Here is an 18,751-nt window from a genome sequence, read left to right on the forward strand (position 1 = left end):
CAGTATTGACACATTTTTATTATATCTGACTGTGCCACAGTAAAATCACATATAATAGGCCTATATTTAAGCAATAGGGCCCAAGGGGATGTGGAATATTGGCCATATACCACAAACCCCCAAGATGCCTATTTGCCATTATAAACTGGTTACCAACACAAGTAGAACAGTAAACAAGTATTTCTGCGTCATATTGTCTGATATACACACAGCTGAAATGCTGTTTCAGCCAATTATAATCCAGGACCCAAACTACCCACTTTATAATACATTCTAAATCCCTGCATTCTCGTTTTATAGTTTTGGTCCACTTATTTCCTCTGCAAACAAAAACATAACAATCTTTTATAAGGAGCCATTGCTTTCAATGGGATTGATCCAGACTCAAATTGAAAGATTAACTGGGGTGTAATCATTAGTACACACTGTAACAAAAATGTTTCACAATAGAAAATGTTCTGCAACGAAAACGAGAGTTCTTATTGGACAGATTTGGGTAGGTCCCTCCCTGTTTCGTCCTGTTTGGCTCCTAGTGAATACACCCCACATTCAGCAAGAATCAACTGTTCCCTCAGATTACCTGTAAGTAGCAACATGTATAGGCTATTGCATGCAGCAGTTCAGTCAGTAAGTGTAAGTCATCTAATAACATCTGAAATATTGGAGTTGCTAATAACAATACATAAATATAATACTTTAGTATTTCAATATGTAACCCTTTTATATTCCTTATTTATGTCTTTTTTGGTCATTACAGCAGACTGTGCAAACACAGTTCATATGCATCCATCCTATGAAACATCCATTCACAAGAATGGGAGCATTCATTCCTTGAGGGTTTAAGGGTCTACTGACCAGTATTCAAGACTGTAACATTTAATATTATAAGTTCTAAACAGGATTGAGATCCTGTTTGCTTCCTTGTAGTAGTAGGTAGGCCTAGTAGTTTAAGTTTCCTTTTTCTTTGTAAAATGTTCAGCTAACTTTTCTAATAACTTCAAAAGTGTGCCTCAAAACTAAAGCAAGTTTAAAAAAAAAAGTTTTTACTATGTTCAAGTCAGAATTTGATTTGTTATTTAACTGCTGAGGCACAATGACAACTGTCAGACACTGCAGCCCTGAAGGACCAGGAGGGTGCAACTTTACAGAATGTTTAGATATACTGTAAATGTTTTGTATATATTAGGTGTGAGTGTCTGTTATGTAGAACTGAGAGTCATGTCATTTCTACCTGCAACAATGTGAATGTTTCACCTCATTGAATTCACCCCTGTTTTCCCCATTCTTGACCTTAAAAGTGGTAATGACCCTTTTCCTTTATAATTCCCAACCCTAGGTCTCCTCCTCTTTATTTACATGGGAGAATTTCTATTGCCATTGGATGAGAATGCCAGAGGCCCCACCCGTCTGATCTTTTCCTCCAATGGGTTTTTAGAAAGAGGCAAGATGAGAGGACACGAGGAGTATTTTTCAATTGAGAGTCTCCCCTATGTGTCTTCCTCCTCCTTCTCTGCCTTGTGCTGGTCATTCATCATCCTCTTGTCCTGTCCCTCCGCTTCTCCGCTTCTGCTGAACTGTCGACGAGTCAGTCTTTCTGGATCGTGAGAAGCCATATCACTGAAGTCACGGAAGATGTCTTGAAATGTCTCATCGTCACCTGGAATGAAACACACAAGCATTTCAGCAACATTTTGTGTTTCGATTAAGGGTTGTTTAGTAGGCATGAAATGAAACAGAGTGAAACAGGCTGAACTATCTGTACTTGTTCAATAAGAACAAGCCATTTTAGTCTTCGTTGCAAAACGTTTTGCTATGGTGAGCCCTAATTAATTTAACCCAGCACAGCAAAATAGCATTGTAGGAGTTTTCACATTCAGCACGGACAGAGAAGTCTGGCTGATACCAAAACTCGAAGTCCTCCTGACTTCAGAGTCTAGGGAGGCTGTTAGATGCTGTCAGCACGATGCGTCAATAATGAAGGGGTCTGTGCATTTACTGGTTTGTTCTCCTCTTTTCGTCTTCCTCTCTCAAACACCCTCATGGACAGCTTCACACAGCCCCGCCCCCTTCCTTTACAAATGTTAGATTTTCACATCCAAACGAGAGGTCTCAACGTTTGAGATAGCCAATCGAAGCGTGCTCTATTTCTGAGTGAATATTGCACCAACAAATGAATTCCTGTCCAGACCAGTGGGACACAGCTCTCCCTAGCTGTGTACCACGTGGGTGGCATCAGCCAAGCTACAGACAAATACCACAGAAGGTGAAAGAACAAAGTCTACTCACAAAGTTTAGATAAACATTGTTGGGTCGATTGGTTTACCTCAACTCTGGAAATCAATACGACTTGTAATTCCATGGGAATTGGACTATAGGGATAGGATTAAATTGAAATGTTTCTTACAGAAGAAATATGAAAAGCACATGCATAAGCATGGTAGCAATTCCAAGGGAACAGTTTGGAGATTATGGGGAAATTATTAGACCAAAATTGAGGACACAACAGTTCACCGCAGAACAGTTTTCTGTGCATATTATACTGAACAAAAATAAAAACGCAACATGCAACAATTACAGTTCATATAAGAAAATCAGTCAATTGAAACAACCACTGGGGAGCCAGGCCCAGTCAATCAGAATGAGTTTTTCCACGCAAAACAGAAATACTCCTCAACACCCCTCTCAGACGATCCCACAAGTGAAGAAGTCGGATGTGGAGGTCCTGGGCTGGCATGGTTACACGTGGTCTGCGGTTGAGGCCAGTTCGACATACTGCCAAATTCTTTAAAGCGATGTTGGAGGCAGCTTAGTGTAAAGAAATAAACATTTAATTCTGTGGCAACAGCTCTGGTTGACATTCCTTCAGTCAGCATGCGAGTTGTATCTCCCTCAAAACTTGCGGGAAAAAACAAAATTGCACATTTTAGAGTGGCCTTTTATTGTCCCCAGCACAATTACTGTTGTTGTTTACGCAATCCAAAAACGTCCCATTATAAATGGCAATCTGGGTCAGGTGGGCATAATTTTGAAAGCTTGTTCTATTGCCAACATGACTAGCTAAGTTATAAAATACAATCTTAAGAAGGAGTCATGCGTGCATCTAGGTGCTGCCACAAATTTTCTTCACAATAGACAAACATTGGCTCATTCTGTTTATAACAACATAGGGTATGAAGCCATGTCATCTTGTAACTGTACATCAACATAGTGATCATAAACGTTGACACTGTATATGCCCATGAGTTTTATGGAAATGTGAAGTACACATTTGGATTCACAGGTGTTTGGCTTGCTTGTATGACATCACAACGGTATTTATTATAATACTCAACGTCTCATCTTTCAAAAATACACTTAAAATACCTCTTAATTAACAGCATTCCCCTCACTCAGACAAAAAAAAAAACATTTGCAAAAGTTGCCCAATTAGTGGGAAGGATGGGAGCAACTTCATGTCACGTGTGGTGCTCAAGTTCAGAAAAGTTGACAGGTCAAAACCCATACAGAGCTGTGAAGTGGAGGCCCTGAGCTCTGATGTCATGTATAGCATGTTACTGGGCAGCCACTGCGTTCCAATTTAGGCTCTTCTCAGTTAACATATCTTCCATTTTCAACCCGTATGTATACAAGTTTCTCACAGGCGAGAAACAAATAAAAGGTATCAGCATTTTATTAAACATCAACATAGTGAATGTTACCCATAGATCCAAAGAATCCCTCTGAGTCTCTCATCTCTTCATTCATGCGAGCCATTCGTAGTCTGGAAAACAGTCCCCAAAAAATACAGGCCATTAACAAACTACCACAAAGCTTCTACTTTTCCTGCATTTCAGAGTGGATTTACTTACAGGGTAACAATATCGGCATGTGCTGTCTCTATGGCAATGGCGAGTGGGTCCTGCCCCCTCTCGTCAACTGCATACTGATTGGCTCCCTTTTTTAGAAGTAGACACACTTGCCTGTGAGAAACATGATACACACGTTATTCATTTGCACCCACCAAACAGATTTTAACCAATCATAGACTGATATACTATAGCCCAAGACATCAGTGGTTCTCAAAGTGGTACTGCAAGGGGTCAACAACCAAATTATTACAAAAAAATAAGAAAAGGGGCCAGATACTTGGTTAGTCCGATCATGCACTGCAGAAATCATAGTAAAACTCTTTGCATGCTTTTTTATTGAATTCTCAAGTAGGGGGTATGTTCTGATTATGACCCCAAAAACTTAAGATAACCCCTGGCCTGACCTGGAAGTACTTCTCCTACTGCTATATGTAGACCAAGGACTTTACCCTGACCATAAACTCTGGGTCCTAGTTACAGGCACTGTTCCAATAGCATACCAGTTAAAACGAAGCTACGTTTTGGGCATGCATAGTGTAGATATTGTAAAATAGCCAGCCATAGTCTACGGTGTTGCTCATCCCTGCTCTATATACTGTATTCCCTGACTGTGTTATGGTTGGACGATGTTATCGCCCCTATTGGCCAAAGTGAAACAGATTTATGTGTGTCTTTGTGACACATGCCATGATGGAGCAAAGTGTCAGTCAAATGGGCCGTCTCACAGTAGTGAGTTATAAATAGAAGCAAAGTCTACCGTCTTTAGAACTGGATAATAATCGCTTTAGGACTATTTGCCACCTCCTCTCTTAATATTGTTTGTTCTATCGCTCTCATAAAGCTGTGATTGAGAATAGCCTACGCCTAGGTCCTATAGACTCGGACTTTCATTCGTGTTCCTTTTTAAAGCGTCAACCTTCTTAGGCTATTTGAATATTTGGGATATAGGCTACTGTATATCATTCTAACTTGTCTTAAAGCTTTTATGATAGGCCTAGTAGGAGGATAGGTTATTGGCCATGGAGGATCAGGTGGTTTTCTGACCCACACAGATCATTTATTTCCAACGGTCTTGACATTCAGGCTACCTAGCTGTCAATCATCGTCAATAGACGATACTATAGTAATATTGCCCAACCCTAGACTGTGTGAAAGCATTGGTGTGAATTAAACAGAACTCTATTCAACACCATACATATACTGTATATGTAACTGATGTATCTCTATGGGTGTGACCCTCACCCTGTGTGGCCCCAGGTGGCTGCAGTGTGAAGGGCACCTTGGCCGCGCTGGTCACGGTAGTTTACATTGGCTCCATTCTGCAGTAGGAACTCACAGGCCGATAGGGAGCCCTGCAGACAGACAGAAAATGTAAGACAAGTGCACACCCCATGTTTATGGCCCTGAAGTTTAACAAAAATACACATAAAACAAACTACCCAGTCAGGATAAACTTAGGCGCCTACCATGCTAAAATATAAATATAACCCAATCTATGTCAAACAGACTTAGCAATATTACATTGTCGTGATGTTGCAGATAAGCAATGATGCATCACTATGCACTCAAGAGTATCACAGAATAGCTGCACATCTGCATCGGTGCACTTCAATAGCGTCAATGTGATAACTGCAAAACCGAAACAGCAGAGAAGTTTAGCCCTGGGATTGAATGTCCTTAGCAGCTTGATATTACTGATTACTTTGTGCATTGCTGACTGTACCTTTAAGTAATGTCCATGGCGCTACTCACCCCAAAAGTTGAGCCAATGAGAGCAGTGCGTCCCTCCTCCTCAGCGTGGCTCCAGTTCACCTCTGCACCCTGCGCCAACGCTGATGCCATGGTGACCAGGTCCCCTTGGAAAGCAGCCTGGTACAACTGGCGCCCTGCATTCTCCCTCCCAATCTCTACAGTAACAATAATAGCGTCATTGAAAGAGGACTGGACTGAGAGGAAATTTAGGAGTAGGACACAGAGACACGCAAACAACATCAAACCCCTGCAGAGCTGAGTAGTACGATAGGGACCTACGTGTTTCAGGCGAGCTGGCATCCTTCACAAATCTTTTCTCCACATATTTCTCTTTGATCCATGTCTCTTTCTCTGGGCTGAAAGAGAGAGAGAATAACTGTTAAAGCAGGGGACTGTGCAGGGAGTTATTTTAGTAGTTTTGTTTCTAATCGAACATTGTAAAGCCCTATGTGAAGTCTTTTGAAACCTACTCCAGTGTTCACTCTTAGAAAAAAAAAGTTCCATGTAGAACCCTGTGGAAAGGGTTCTACCTAGAACCCAAAAGGGTTCTTCAAAGGGTTCTCCCATGGGGACAGCCAAAGAACCCTTTTAGGTTCTAGATGGAACCTTTCTAAGAGTTCAGCTCATTCAGTGTAGCTCTTTTATCATCAATGCCTTTCAATTGATGGAGTAAGTCTCTTTCAATCGGAACAGACTAATATAAGGGGTTTTATTTTAGTCCAAAATAGCGAAGTAATGGGAATATAAGCGGTTTGACAGTGTTGCCAAAGAAACGGTTGCGAAATGCTTACCGAGGGCTGCCAGCACTAGGCTTTACTCTGCCCTCTGCTGCACACCTGGACTCATATATCCCATTGATGACATCATTACCCAGACCACACAGCAGCTGCAGAGTAGAACAGAGCAGAAGAGTTAAGAAACTAACCTCATACTTAGGGGCCCTTCGTTTTTTTCCTGACCATGAGCTCTGACCAGTAAAACTCTTGGCCCTAGGTATAGCCAGCTGGTCATGCAGTCAGGAAAATCTCAGGGCTACTACTCATAATTGTAATATTTTATCTTGAGCTACTCAACTTTAATTTGTAACATGTATGTGAGACTTCTGCTCCAGTACCTTCAGCTGTTCGGGATCCCAGGAGTCTAGGGTGAGAGATCGCACTTTGGAGAGATGGACCCCGAGGCTCCTGTTAAAAAAACACAACACAACAGAAACATAGTGGTCAGTAACACCGGTCTTGGGAAGTTCCAGGGGGACTGACAGGACTTCCAGCCTAGCACTATAACACACCTGATTCAACTAATCACGGTATGTGTGAGACCTTGATCTGTAAAATGAGGTGTGAAAGTGCTGGACTGGAACAAAAGCCTGCACGCCCTGTAGTCCTGTCAGTACCCCAGGACTATAAACACCACACACTAGCAAGGCAGTACCTGTGGATGCCGGAGCACTCGATGCACATGGTGATACCCAGGTTGACGCTGGCCCAGCGTGGCTCCTCCTCACTGCAGTCGCAGCAGCGGTGGTTCCCCGGACTTTGGAGGGCCACAACCAACGCTGCAGGCCTTTGAGGAGGCTGTCCTGGCTGGGGGTCTGAGGCGCTCTGGAGGGGCAGAGGGCTTTCTGTGGGCTGGGCACACAGAGAGGCATAGTTAGAATGTATTTGCCTAGATATTCCTTAATAAGTCAATAGGACACTGACGGTATGCTGTTTTGTTTAGTTAAATGTGACTTTGTTTTTGTTTTCTTTGGCCAATTTTTATTTTATACAAAAATCTAAGTGCTCGACAATTGTAGTTAAATATTGTAGCATGGAAAATCTGTTAATGTGTCTGTAAGCTTGTCTGAGTTGTAAATACCTGAGGCTGCTGGGACTCCACTCTCTCGCGGTAGGCCATGTCTATGCTCCCTTGAACGGCTCTGATCCAAGCCTGCTTCAGCTCCTCTGAGTCAGCCTGGAGGGCACAGCATCTGGGCAGAGGAAGACAGGCAGGTCAATGAGGGATAACTTGGACTTGAGCTCTGCTTTAATGCAATGCGTCACATGCAAAATATAACTAAAATATTTCCACTGTATCTGAAATCAGCTGCGAAGATTGCACTGTTAAATCTTCAATGACTTGAGTTTTTATTATGTCACAGATAAAGCCTCACGGAGATACATTTAAACAACATTTGGTGGAAAACTTCAGAAAAAATGTAAATAGAACAAAAAATATAGAAATTAAAACTGCTTAGCTACTTTTTAACAGAAACCAGCTCAAAACTGAAGCGGCGGTCAATGCTGTCCAGAGACTTCACCGCACACAGCCTGAGGTCATCAAACAGCGACACAGGCTCCTCCTACAGGAAGATAACTGTCAATCACAACTATTCAAGGACACAAAAATGTCTGTAATAAAATTCTGCAGTACAACTCAAATAAATGATTGCGCAAAAGACCAAATAAATAGATAAATAAACTGTCCTACCTTATGTGACTTTGTGTACACCAATTGGTTGTCTTTAATGGAAAACCAGCATCTACAGCAAGATTTGAGATTTAGTGACGTGTTGAATACAGGGGAGTAATTAACTGCCATCGTGTGACATAAGTTGTAAGGTATCACAGTAAAGAATTTGTGTTACTCTTGCTCACCTCTTCCATGTCTTGTTCTTTCTCCGAGATCTTTTGAAGAGGTAGCCCTGTATGGTTTCCCCACCATCAGGACAGGAACTTAGTATGGGCTCCCCTGAGGCATCCTGGACACAAACACACACATTTGTGTTAGTTAAGTGATAATCCTTCAGTAACTGTGAGCATCTGGCATCTGATGATAACACTCACTCTCTGCTGGACCAGTAGGTGGGTATTCTCCAGGTCCTTTCTTTTAGCTGTGCATTCAGTCGAGAGCTGGGCGAGCTGTCAAGAGGCATATTATCAGAAATCTCAATGAACCAGTAGACAATGATATTGGCAGCCGCATTCTGGACTATATACTCCCTGAGTGGCAAGCACAAGCCCAGATAGGGCTCAACCAGTGCCAGAGCACCTGCCCTTTTGATCTCCTCTGAAAAAATGTCCTCCTCGCTCAGAATTTTTTAATGACTTTTTAAATTGTATTTTTAGTCTCTTTTCAATGTTTAATTTTAAATGTAACACATTTCACATTAAACTAGCTAATTTAATTAACTCTTGGGAAAAATCCCCCTCCTCACCCTCCAGTTTAAAGAGCGCACGTCTGACTTCTGTATGCAATCAGTGGCCACTGACACAGAACGGAGAGTATGTCCTTTTTTGTTGTTGTTGAGAACCTGAATATTTGGGGGTTTTTTTTACAGTCAAGCCAGGTACTTTTAGCTACAGAGTTTTTCCTGGTCAGGTCGCGTGGTCAGTAAAAACTCCTGTCCCTAGTTATAGTGACTTTCCCTCAACTAACAATCACATCGTCTAGTCTGTCACTGTCGTCTCACCTGTGCAGCCATGGACTTCATAGTGGGCTCCAAGTCTCTCAGCAAGTCAAAGCCTTGGTGGAAGAAGGTATACTGGGCATGGAAGTAGGAGAACACCTGAAACAAACAATATAGGAATGGCTGATCAACCAATTCTACATCTACATCTGACATGCCCACTCTCCAATGTTCTTCACAATTCACATTTGAATTACAGTGCCTTGCGAAAGTATTCGGCCCCCTTGAACTTTGCGACCTTTTGCCACATTTCAGGCTTCAAACATAAAGATATAAAACTGTATTTTTTTGTGAAGAATCAACAACAAGTGGGACACAATCATGGAGTGGAACGACATTTATTGGATATTTCAAACTTTTTTAACAAATCAAAAATAAAAAAATTGGGCGTGCAAAATTATTCAGCCCCCTTAAGTTAATACTTTGTAGCGCCACCTTTTGATGTGATTACAGCTGTAAGTCGCTTGGGGTATGTCTCTATCAGTTTTGCACATCGAGAGACTGAAATGTTTTCCCATTCTTCCTTACAAAACAGCTCGAGCTCAGTGAGGTTGGATGGAGCGCATTTGTGAACAGCAGTTTTCAGTTCTTTCCACAGATTCTCGATTGGATTAAGGTCGGGACTTTGACTTGGCCATTCTAACACCTGGATATGTTTATTTTTGAACCATTCCATTGTAGATTTTGCTTTATGTTTTGGATCATTGTCTTGTTGGAAGACAAATCTCCGTCCCAGTCTCAGGTCTTTTGCAGACTCCATCAGGTTTTCTTCCAGAATGGTCCTGTATTTGGCTCCATCCATCTTCCCATCAATTTTAACCATCCTCCCTGTCCCTGCTGAAGAAAAGCAGGCCCAAACCATGATGCTGCCACCACCATGTTTGACAGTGGGGATTGTGTGTTCAGGGTGATGAGCTGTGTTGCTTTTACGCCAAACATAGCGTTTTGCATTGTTGCCAAAAAGTTCAATTTTGGTTTCATCTGACCAGAGCACCTTCTTCCACATGTTTGGTGTGTCTCCCAGGTGGCTTGTGGCAATCTTTAAACAAAACTTTTTATGGATATCTTTAAGAAATGGCTTTCTTCTTTCCACTCTTCCATAAAGGCCAGATTTGTGCAATATACGACTGATTGTTGTCCTATGGACAGAGTCTCCCACCTCAGCTGTAGATCTCTGCAGTTCATCCAGAGTGATCATGGGCCTCTTGGCTGCATCTCTGATCAGTCTTCTCCTTGTATGAGCTGAAAGTTTAGAGGGACGGCCAGGTCTTGGTCGATTTGCAGTGGTCTGATACTCCTTCCATTTCAATATTATCGCTTGCACAGTGCTCCTTGGGATGTTTAAAGCTTGGGAAATCTTTTTGTAACCAAATCCAGCTTTAAACTTCTTCACAACAGTATCTCGGACCTGCCCGGTGTGTTCCTTGTTCTTCATGATGCTCTCTGCGCTTTTAACGGACCTCTGAGACTATCACAGTGCAGGTGCATTTATACGGAGACTTGATTACACAGGTGGATTGTATTTATCATCATTAGTCATTTAGGTCAAAATTGGATCATTCAGAGATCCTCACTGAACTTCTGGAGAGAGTTTGCTGCACTGAAAGTAAAGGGGCTGAATAATTTTGCACGCCCAATTTTTCAGTTTTTGATTTGTTAAAAAAGTTTGAAATATCCAATAAATGTCGTTCCACTTCATGATTGTGTCCCACTTGTTGTTGATTCTTCACAAAAAAATACAGTTTTATATCTTTATGTTTGAAGCCTGAAATGTGGCAAAAGGTCGCAAAGTTCAAGGGGGCCGAATACTTTCGCAAGGCACTGTATTTATTGTCATTCATTACACTGAGTTCACCTGGGTATTTAACTACATTTGCATTTAAGATCACCCACTACAGCTTAGAAACTGGGACTCACAGAATTTAGGATGTCCAGCTTCTGCTGGGCCTTGAAGTTATTCAGCTGCAAGAAGAGCAATGGATAAAAGGACAAATTAACAAAAACAATGCAAGCCACAATCTAAAAATCTGTTGAACTTCACAAAATGAATTTCAAAGCATTGAACGTATTAATATGACCTCACCAATCGCAGAAGAAACCTAAATGAATGCCGTAACTCCGTTAACTCTGGGTTCTGTTTATTAGGCACCAAACAGAAGAACATGGACTGAAACAAGGAGGGACTTCCTTCACTTAACCAATAAGAAACGCTCATATTTTGTTTGTCTGTTGCATTTATGATTACTTTAATTCCACCTTAATGATCACGATCCCAGGCCTCATCCTTGTCATTAATAGCCATCCTAAAATGCACGTTTGCTAATATCTAGCCATGTCATGGGTTGTCTGGTTATGCGCCGGCCTGTTTATGATGACATACAGTATCTGTTCCTGCTCTGTTAGACGTACCTAAACGTGTTCTCTCACCTGCTTACTCAAACCTTAAACAAATAAACCCCTCCCTCTGTTCCAGGATGTCTTTGCCAGTGAGTCCTTTGTCCTCTGAGTTCTCTGCTAAATAGTCTCTGCTGGGAATGCCCTACTTCAGCAGCCATCATCTGCTCTCTGAGGAATCACACATTTGTTCAATTTCCAATCTGGCCCTCATACCATCATCGTAACCTAATCATCTCCCTTCATTCCCTCTCCTCCCCCCTGTAACTATTCCCTAAGTCATTGCTGTAAATGAGAATGTGTTCTCGGGTAAACTTACCTGCTAAAATAAAGGTAAAATTAAAAAAGAAATCACAGCTGAGTGTACTTTACACTCTGAGCAGAATGAAAAGAATCATCTAAGTAAGAATTACCTGAGTGCTACTCACTCCGCTAACAATTCCTATCCTGTGTAAACATCCCTAATTCCAAGTAGGGTTGCAAAATTCCAGAAAATGTCTCCAAAGTTCGCAGGTATTTTCAGAATTCGGGGCTGGAGACTTTTAACGACTTTCCGAAATTTTGCAACCCTAATTAGTACCTCCTCAAACTAAATTCGACTATAACTAGCAGTTTATTTTCCAATTGTATGTATTGATCTGTGGTTATGCATCTGGCTATTGCATTTACCTGCAAGCAGTAATCAAGGGCAAAGTGCTGGTGACATTTGCGTGTGGCCAACAGAAGATGGCTGGCGCGCTCTGCATCGGTGACTTTGTGGCGGTATATCTGGGCATTTTTCACCGCCGCCGTCTCCAGATCCTCACCAATCCGCACAAACTCCTTCCTAGTCTCTCCTAGCTGGGGTATGAACCTAAATGACAAAGACATAATGGACAGTGATTATGATGCAGTTATAATGCATTGTAAAACTTGTCATGAGCATGTATGACCCCCGTATACACTGTCTTATAATTATCTCTTCTTCTTTTGTCACATACACCTGTTAGGTGTAGTGAAATGTGTTGTTTTACAGGGTCAGCCATAGTAGTATGGTGCCCCTGTAACAAATGAGGTTTCAGTGCCTTGCTCAAGGGCATCGAGAGATTTTTCATCTTGTCGGCTCGAGTATTCGAACCAGCAGTTACTGGCCCAATGCTCTTACCGCTAGGTTACCCTAATGATAATGATCCTACACTAGATTCCAGACATTTTGTGTAAGTTGAAATATCGAGAGACCTTATTATAAGACATTATTAAGGCTCATGCTTATAACAAGTTATAAGTGCACCTGTGTGTGTGTGTGTGTGTGTGTGTGTGTGTGTGTGTGTAAGGCAACATACTGTGTGAGAAGGTTTGACAGCTGCTGATTGATAGCTCTTTGCGTCTGGTCAAACAGCACCTAAAGACAGGAGAGAACCACAAGGAGAGTAAAACCTGCGCTGACTAAAGCACATAACAAGTGGACAACAATCATCCGTCTCAAGTGGAACTCAACTCACAGTATGAAAGTTGATCATCTCCTGTAGTCCTTGAATGAACTGACTCATGCAGTTCTATGAGGACAGAAGAGCAGAATGCAACAGACATCAATTTAGTGATAATAAAACAGAACCAAATTCTAATTTTAGCCTAATGATTTGTGTCCCTTATAATTGCCCCAAGCCCTTCTTTCCTACATTTTAACCCTCTCCCTGTTCATACATACCATGATGACGCTGTCACGTTTGTGATACGTGGAGAACTCGGCCAGTCCGGCGAGGAAATGCTGATTTGCTGTGTTGTATGCTTGCCCTGATTCAACCATCTTGCCACAGAGCTTCATCACCTGCATCAGGAGGTATACACACTCAAGATATTTATGGCTTACAATTGACATCACTGCAGAAGCAAAATCATCATGCTGCTTGCTACATTTTCAGAGCACAAAGAACTTTGCACCTTTTCCACTTGACTCTGCAGCTCTGCAACATCAGTTTGACACTTATCCAGGGTAAGCCTGAGCAAAACCAATAAAAACAGATTATTCCCCAGTCTCCAGAAAGTCACCATCAGAGCTATGAAATGCACCATATTGTCATAGTGTTATATTGTTTAAAATCATCCAGACCAGTGTTGTGACAGGTAGAGGAGCAAGGGTTTTTTCCTTAACACCTGAGCAGGAAAAACTCCAAGCCCTAGTGAAGGTTACCAACCTAAATGCAGGTGAGTCCTGGATGCATTCTTCATAGTCCAAGAATGAATCCATTTTGGCTGCGATTTCTCTTCAGTAGAACGGTAGCTGGCTAATAGCTTTGACAAAATTATTCAATGCAATGGGGAGATCTAGATAGCATTAAGCTAGCTAATACCGTTAAGCTAGCTATGTTTATAAACTGTCTATGCTATTCATGATACAGATTTAAAGTCACAGCTTGCATCACTAACAGTGACAATAACATAACCAGTTGCTACAATTATAAAGAATAAAACAAAATGTAATTTACATGTTCAGTAGCTAGTGCATTAGCGGCATGCCTATCATTAGCCTTCGAATAAAGGATAGCCTAAAGCTAGCCAGCTAGGTGTCCTTCCTTGAAAGACGATCGATGGGATGTGAAAAAATGTCATTCGTTTTTCTGAACACGAGCGGCAATGCCCGCTTACAACAAGTTATGGACTTCATGAGCGTGTAACAGCTCAACAGAATTTTAGATATGTCCCTTTGTAATAACTAACTATAAATACTAGTCTCAAACAGCTGTCTCCGCATACATGCAAGATGTTGCCAATCGCTTTTTGTAAATATCCGATGATGACTACATTTCTGTAGTGCGGCACTAACGATGACGTCACGTTCTTATGATAATGAGGAAACCTTCAAAGTAAAAGCCCCTATTTCAAAATAGGCTTTGCCCTCTCTAGGAGCCCGATCGGGTATACCCGTCCATCCCTGCCAACCTGCGTCGACCAATCAACGTCCTCTCACTAGTCCTCTTAACAGTGATGGGCCGTTAGCAAGTAATGCCAATCGTCACAGTCTCCTGAGGGGAAAAAAAAGTAATGTGGACCCATCAAACTCGACCCGCTCCACTACAGCCATCTCTGTTAATGGGGGGGGTTTCCTGTAACCGAATACAACAATGTCCACAACTTGGGTGGCTTTAACTAAAGGGATAGAATAAATGCCCCAAAAGTTTTGAGAAGACATTTCCACTGATTTTATTTTATTCCTATTTCTGCAGCCCTGCCACAAAGGACCAGCTGACATCATGTATGATGGCATTTTCAGTGATTCTCTCAGCCCTGTGTTAACACAGGTGTGAGTGTTGACGAGGACAAGGCTGGAGATCACTGTCATGCTGATTGAGTTCGAATAACAGACTGGAAGCTTCAAAAGGAGGGTGGTGCTTGGAATCATTGTTCTTCCTATGTCAATCATGGTTACCTGCAAGGAAACACATGCCGTCATCATTGCTTTGCACAATAGGATATTGCTGCCAGTAAGATTGCACCTAAATCAACCATTTATCGGATTATCAAGAACTTCAAGGAGGTTCAATTGTTGTGAAGAAGGCTTCAGGGTGCCCAAGAAAGTCCAGGAAGCGCCAGGACCGTCTCCTAAAGTTGATTCAGCTCCGGGATCGGGGCACCACCAGTACAGAGCTTGCTCAGGAATGGCAGCAGGCAGGTGTGAGTGCATCTGCACGCACAGTGAGGCGAAGACTTTTGGAGGATGACCTGGTGTCAAGACGAGCAGCAAAGAAGCCACTTCTCTCCAGGAAAAACATCAGGGACAGACTGATATTCTGCAACAGGTACAGGGATTGGACTGCTGAGGACTGGGGTAAAGCCATTGTCTTTGACGAATCCCCTTTCCGATTGTTTGGGGCATCCGGAAAAAAGCTTGTCCGGAGAAGACAAGGTGAGCGCTACCATCAGTCCTGTGTCAGGCCAACAGTAAAGCATCCTGAGAACATTCATGTGTGGGATTGCTTCTCAGCCAAGGGAATGGGTTCACTCGCAATTTTGCCTAAGAACACAGCCATGAATAAAGAATGGTACCAACACATCCTCCGAGAGCAACTTCTCCCAACCATCCAGGAACAGTTTGGTGACGAACAATGCCTTTTCCAGCATGATGGAGCACCTTGCCATAAGGCAAAAGTGATAACTAATTGGATCGGGGAACAAAACATCGATATTTTGGGTCCATGGACAGGAAACTCCCCAGACCTTAATCCCATTGAGAACTTGTGGTCAATCCTCAAGAGGCGGGTCGACAAACAAAACCCCACAAATTCTGACAAACTCCAAGCATTGATTATGCAAGAATTGGCTGCCATCAGTCAGGATGTGGCCCAGAAGTTAATTGACAGCATGCCAGGGTGGATTGCAGAGGTCTTGAAAAATAAGGGTCAAATCAGCAAATATTGACTCTTTGCATCAACTTCATGTAATTGTCAATAAAAGCCTTTGACACTTATGAAATGCTTGTAATTATACTTCAGTATTCCATAGTAACATCTGACAAGAATATCTAAAGACAGTGAAGCAGCAAACTTTGTCAAAATTAATATTTGTGTCATTCTCAAAACTTTTCGCCACGACTGTACATATAAATATATGGATGAGCGATGACCGAGCGGCATAGGCAAGATGCAAAAGATGGTATTAAGATACAGTATATACATATAAGATGAGTAATGTAAGATATATAAACATTATTTAAGTGGCATTATTTAAAGTGACAAGTGATCCATTTATTAAAATGGCCAATGATTTGAGTCTGTATGTAGGCCGCAGCCTCTCTGTGTTAGTGATGACTGTTTAACAGTCTGATGGCCTTGATATAGAAGCTGTTTCTCAATCTCTCAGTCCCAGCTTTGATGCATCGGTACTGACCTTACCTTCTGAATGGTAGCGAGGTGAAGAGGCAGTGGTTGTTGTCCTTGATTATCATTTTGGCCTTCCTTTGATGGGAAAGTCTATACCAGTTGTATTCAGTGCATGTGACAAATACAATTTGATTTGTTTCACTCAATTGGAGAGGACACATCAGAGTAGGCATAATAAGGACACATTATATGTAATCATCGTGTTTCTTCTATGTTGGTACATTTGCTTTTATTGTTTACAGAACTTATGAAAGAGATGTGTGTATCTAATCATGACATGGCATTGGTCGGAAATTTACATACACCTTAACCAAATACATTTAAACTCAGTTTTTCACAATCCCTGACATTTATTCCTCATAACAATTCCCTGTTTTAGGTCAGTTAGGATCACCACTTTATTTTAAGAATGTGAAATGTCAGAATAATAGTATAGAGAATGATTTACTTCAGCTTTTATTTCTTTCATCACATTCCCAGTGGGTCATAAGTTTACATACACTCAATTGGTATTTGGTAGTATTTGCCTTTAAATTGTTTAACTTGGGTCGAACAATTCGCGTAGCCTTCCACAATCTTCCAACAATAAGTTGGGTGAATTTTGTCCCATTCCTCCTGACAGAGCTGGTGTAACTGAGTCAAGTTTGTAGGGGCGACTCCAATACCTCCAATACCTTGACTTTGTTGTCCTTAAGCCATTTTGCCACAACTTTGGAAGTATGCTTGGGGTCATTGTCCATTTGGAAGACCCATTTGGGACCAAGCTTTAACTTCCTGACTGATGTCTTGAGATGTTGCTTCAATATAATCCCATAATGTTCCTGCCTCATGATGCCATCTATTTTGTGAAGTCTCATGATGCCATCTATTTTGTGAAGTGCACCAGCGAAGCACCCCCACAAAATGATGCTGCCACCCCGGTGCTTCACGGTTAGGTTGGTGTTCTTCGGCTCACAAGCCTCCCCATTTTTCCTGCAAACATAATGATGTTCATTATGGCCAAACAGTTCTATTTTTGTTTCATCAGACCAGAGACATTTTTCCAAAAAGTACCATCTTTGTCCCCATGTGCAGTTGAAAACCGTAGTCTGGCTTTTTTATGGCGGTTGTGGAGCAGGGGCTTCTTCCTTGCTGAGCGGCCTTTCAGGTTATGTCGATATAGGACTCATTTTACTGTGGATATAGATACATTTGTACCCGTTTCCTCTAGCATCTTCACAAGGTCCCTTGCTGTTGTTCTGGGACTGATTTTCACTTTTCGCATCAAAGTACGTTAATCTCTAGGAGACAGAACGCGTCTCCTTCCTGGGCAGTCTGACAGCTGCGTGGTCACATGGTGTTTATACTTGCAAACTATTGTTTGTACAGATGAACGTGGTACCTTCAGGCATTTGGAAATTGCTTCCAAGGATGAACTATTTTTTTATGAGGTCTTGGTTGATTTCTTTTTATTTTCCCATGATGTCAATCAAGGAGGCACTGAGTTTGAAGGTAGGCCTTGAAATACCTCCACAGGTACACCTCCAATTGACTCAAATATGTCAATTAGCTTATCAGAATCTTCTAAAGCCATGACATAATTTTCTGGAATTTTCCAAGTTGTTTAAAGGCACAGTCAACTTAGTGTATGTAAACTTCTGACTCACTGGAATTATAAGTGAAATAATCTGTAAACATTTGTGGCAAAAAAATGCCTGGCATCATGCACAAAGTAGATGTCCTAACCAACTTGTCAAAACTATAGTTTGTTAACAAGAAATTTGTGGAGTGGTTTAAAAACTAGTTTTAATGACTCCAACCTAAGTGTATGTAAACTTCCGACTTCAACTGTATACTGCACTCTGATTGCAATCTTTTTTTGTAACACCATGATAACTTGGATCAAAAAAAGGGCTGCACATCCAGTAGCTAGCCAGGACCAGAGATAGGAAACCTTGCCCTAATACATTCATTAAAGATAATGATTGATAATGCATATATATTTATTCATAGACTAGCCATGATACAAGAGGCCTTCCAATAGTTCATCACAGCAATGTGTGTGTGAGCTGCCACCCAACCACAGATTGTCCATGGGGAAATTTCCCAGAGTACTAGACTTCCTCATCAAGGACCAAGGTACCAAAGACCAACAGGTAAGACATTGTTTGTCCCAATAATATATTGTTTTTCCTTAAGTGTACATTTGTTCACTACTTCCCTCAAATCTAAAATCATTGTCTTGGTGGAGGCATGGGCTAGAGGGGCTTATGTCCCAATTATCTCCCCTTCCTCCCCAAGAGTGCACTTGTTCACTTCCCTTCACGGAAAGAAAATTACTGTTAAAAAAATATAAATGGGAGCTCCCACTAACCCATGCATCAACAATCCAATGCTTTTAGATTGATGGGAAGTAGTGAACGAGTGCACACTTCTGGAGAAAGGGGATATTGTTGGGACAGATCCAGGGACTT

The 18,751-nt window shown here is 41.7% G+C and overlaps 1 protein-coding gene across 2 annotated transcripts; it reads right to left on the bottom strand.

The window, feature by feature from the left end:
• On the bottom strand, positions 1-14,243 carry zgc:162872 (BAR_ACAPs and ArfGap_ACAP domain-containing protein). Of its 2 annotated transcripts, XM_035791429.1 has the most exons (22): positions 13,617-14,243; positions 13,363-13,420; positions 13,130-13,249; positions 12,924-12,977; positions 12,765-12,823; positions 12,112-12,295; positions 10,966-11,010; positions 9,052-9,147; positions 8,426-8,500; positions 8,237-8,340; positions 8,070-8,121; positions 7,841-7,941; positions 7,458-7,569; positions 7,032-7,228; positions 6,715-6,784; positions 6,392-6,486; positions 5,880-5,956; positions 5,601-5,755; positions 5,091-5,200; positions 3,849-3,959; positions 3,699-3,760; positions 1-1,657 (listed from the first exon to the last, which is right to left on the bottom strand). In XM_035791429.1, the coding sequence occupies exons 1-22, from the start codon at positions 13,667-13,669 to the stop codon at positions 1,488-1,490; spliced, it is 2,160 nt and encodes a 719-aa protein (XP_035647322.1). In that variant the 5' UTR covers positions 13,670-14,243; the 3' UTR covers positions 1-1,487. The 2 variants fall into 2 exon arrangements, with proteins under 2 accessions (XP_035647322.1, XP_035647323.1); XM_035791430.2 differs by lacking the exons at positions 12,112-12,295; positions 12,765-12,823; positions 12,924-12,977; ... (1 more) ...; positions 13,363-13,420; positions 13,617-14,243 and adding an exon at positions 11,132-11,571.
• Positions 14,244-18,751: the final 4,508 nt, after the last annotated feature.

The sequence above is a fragment of the Oncorhynchus keta genome, chromosome 18, assembly GCF_023373465.1.
Source record: "Oncorhynchus keta strain PuntledgeMale-10-30-2019 chromosome 18, Oket_V2, whole genome shotgun sequence".
Taxonomy (NCBI): domain Eukaryota; kingdom Metazoa; phylum Chordata; class Actinopteri; order Salmoniformes; family Salmonidae; genus Oncorhynchus; species Oncorhynchus keta.

Excerpts from the sequence above, each read along its gene's own strand:
- zgc:162872 (XM_035791429.1), bottom strand. The coding sequence starts at position 13,669 with ATGGATTCATTCTTGGACTATGAAGAATGCATCCAGGACTCACCTGCA. Across the intron at positions 12,978-13,129 it reads AACGTGACAGCGTCATCATG|AACTGCATGAGTCAGTTCAT; the intron begins GTATGTATGAAC and ends CTGTCCTCATAG. Across the intron at positions 12,296-12,764 it reads CTGTCAAACCTTCTCACACA|GTTCATACCCCAGCTAGGAG; the intron begins GTATGTTGCCTT and ends TTTGTCATTTAG.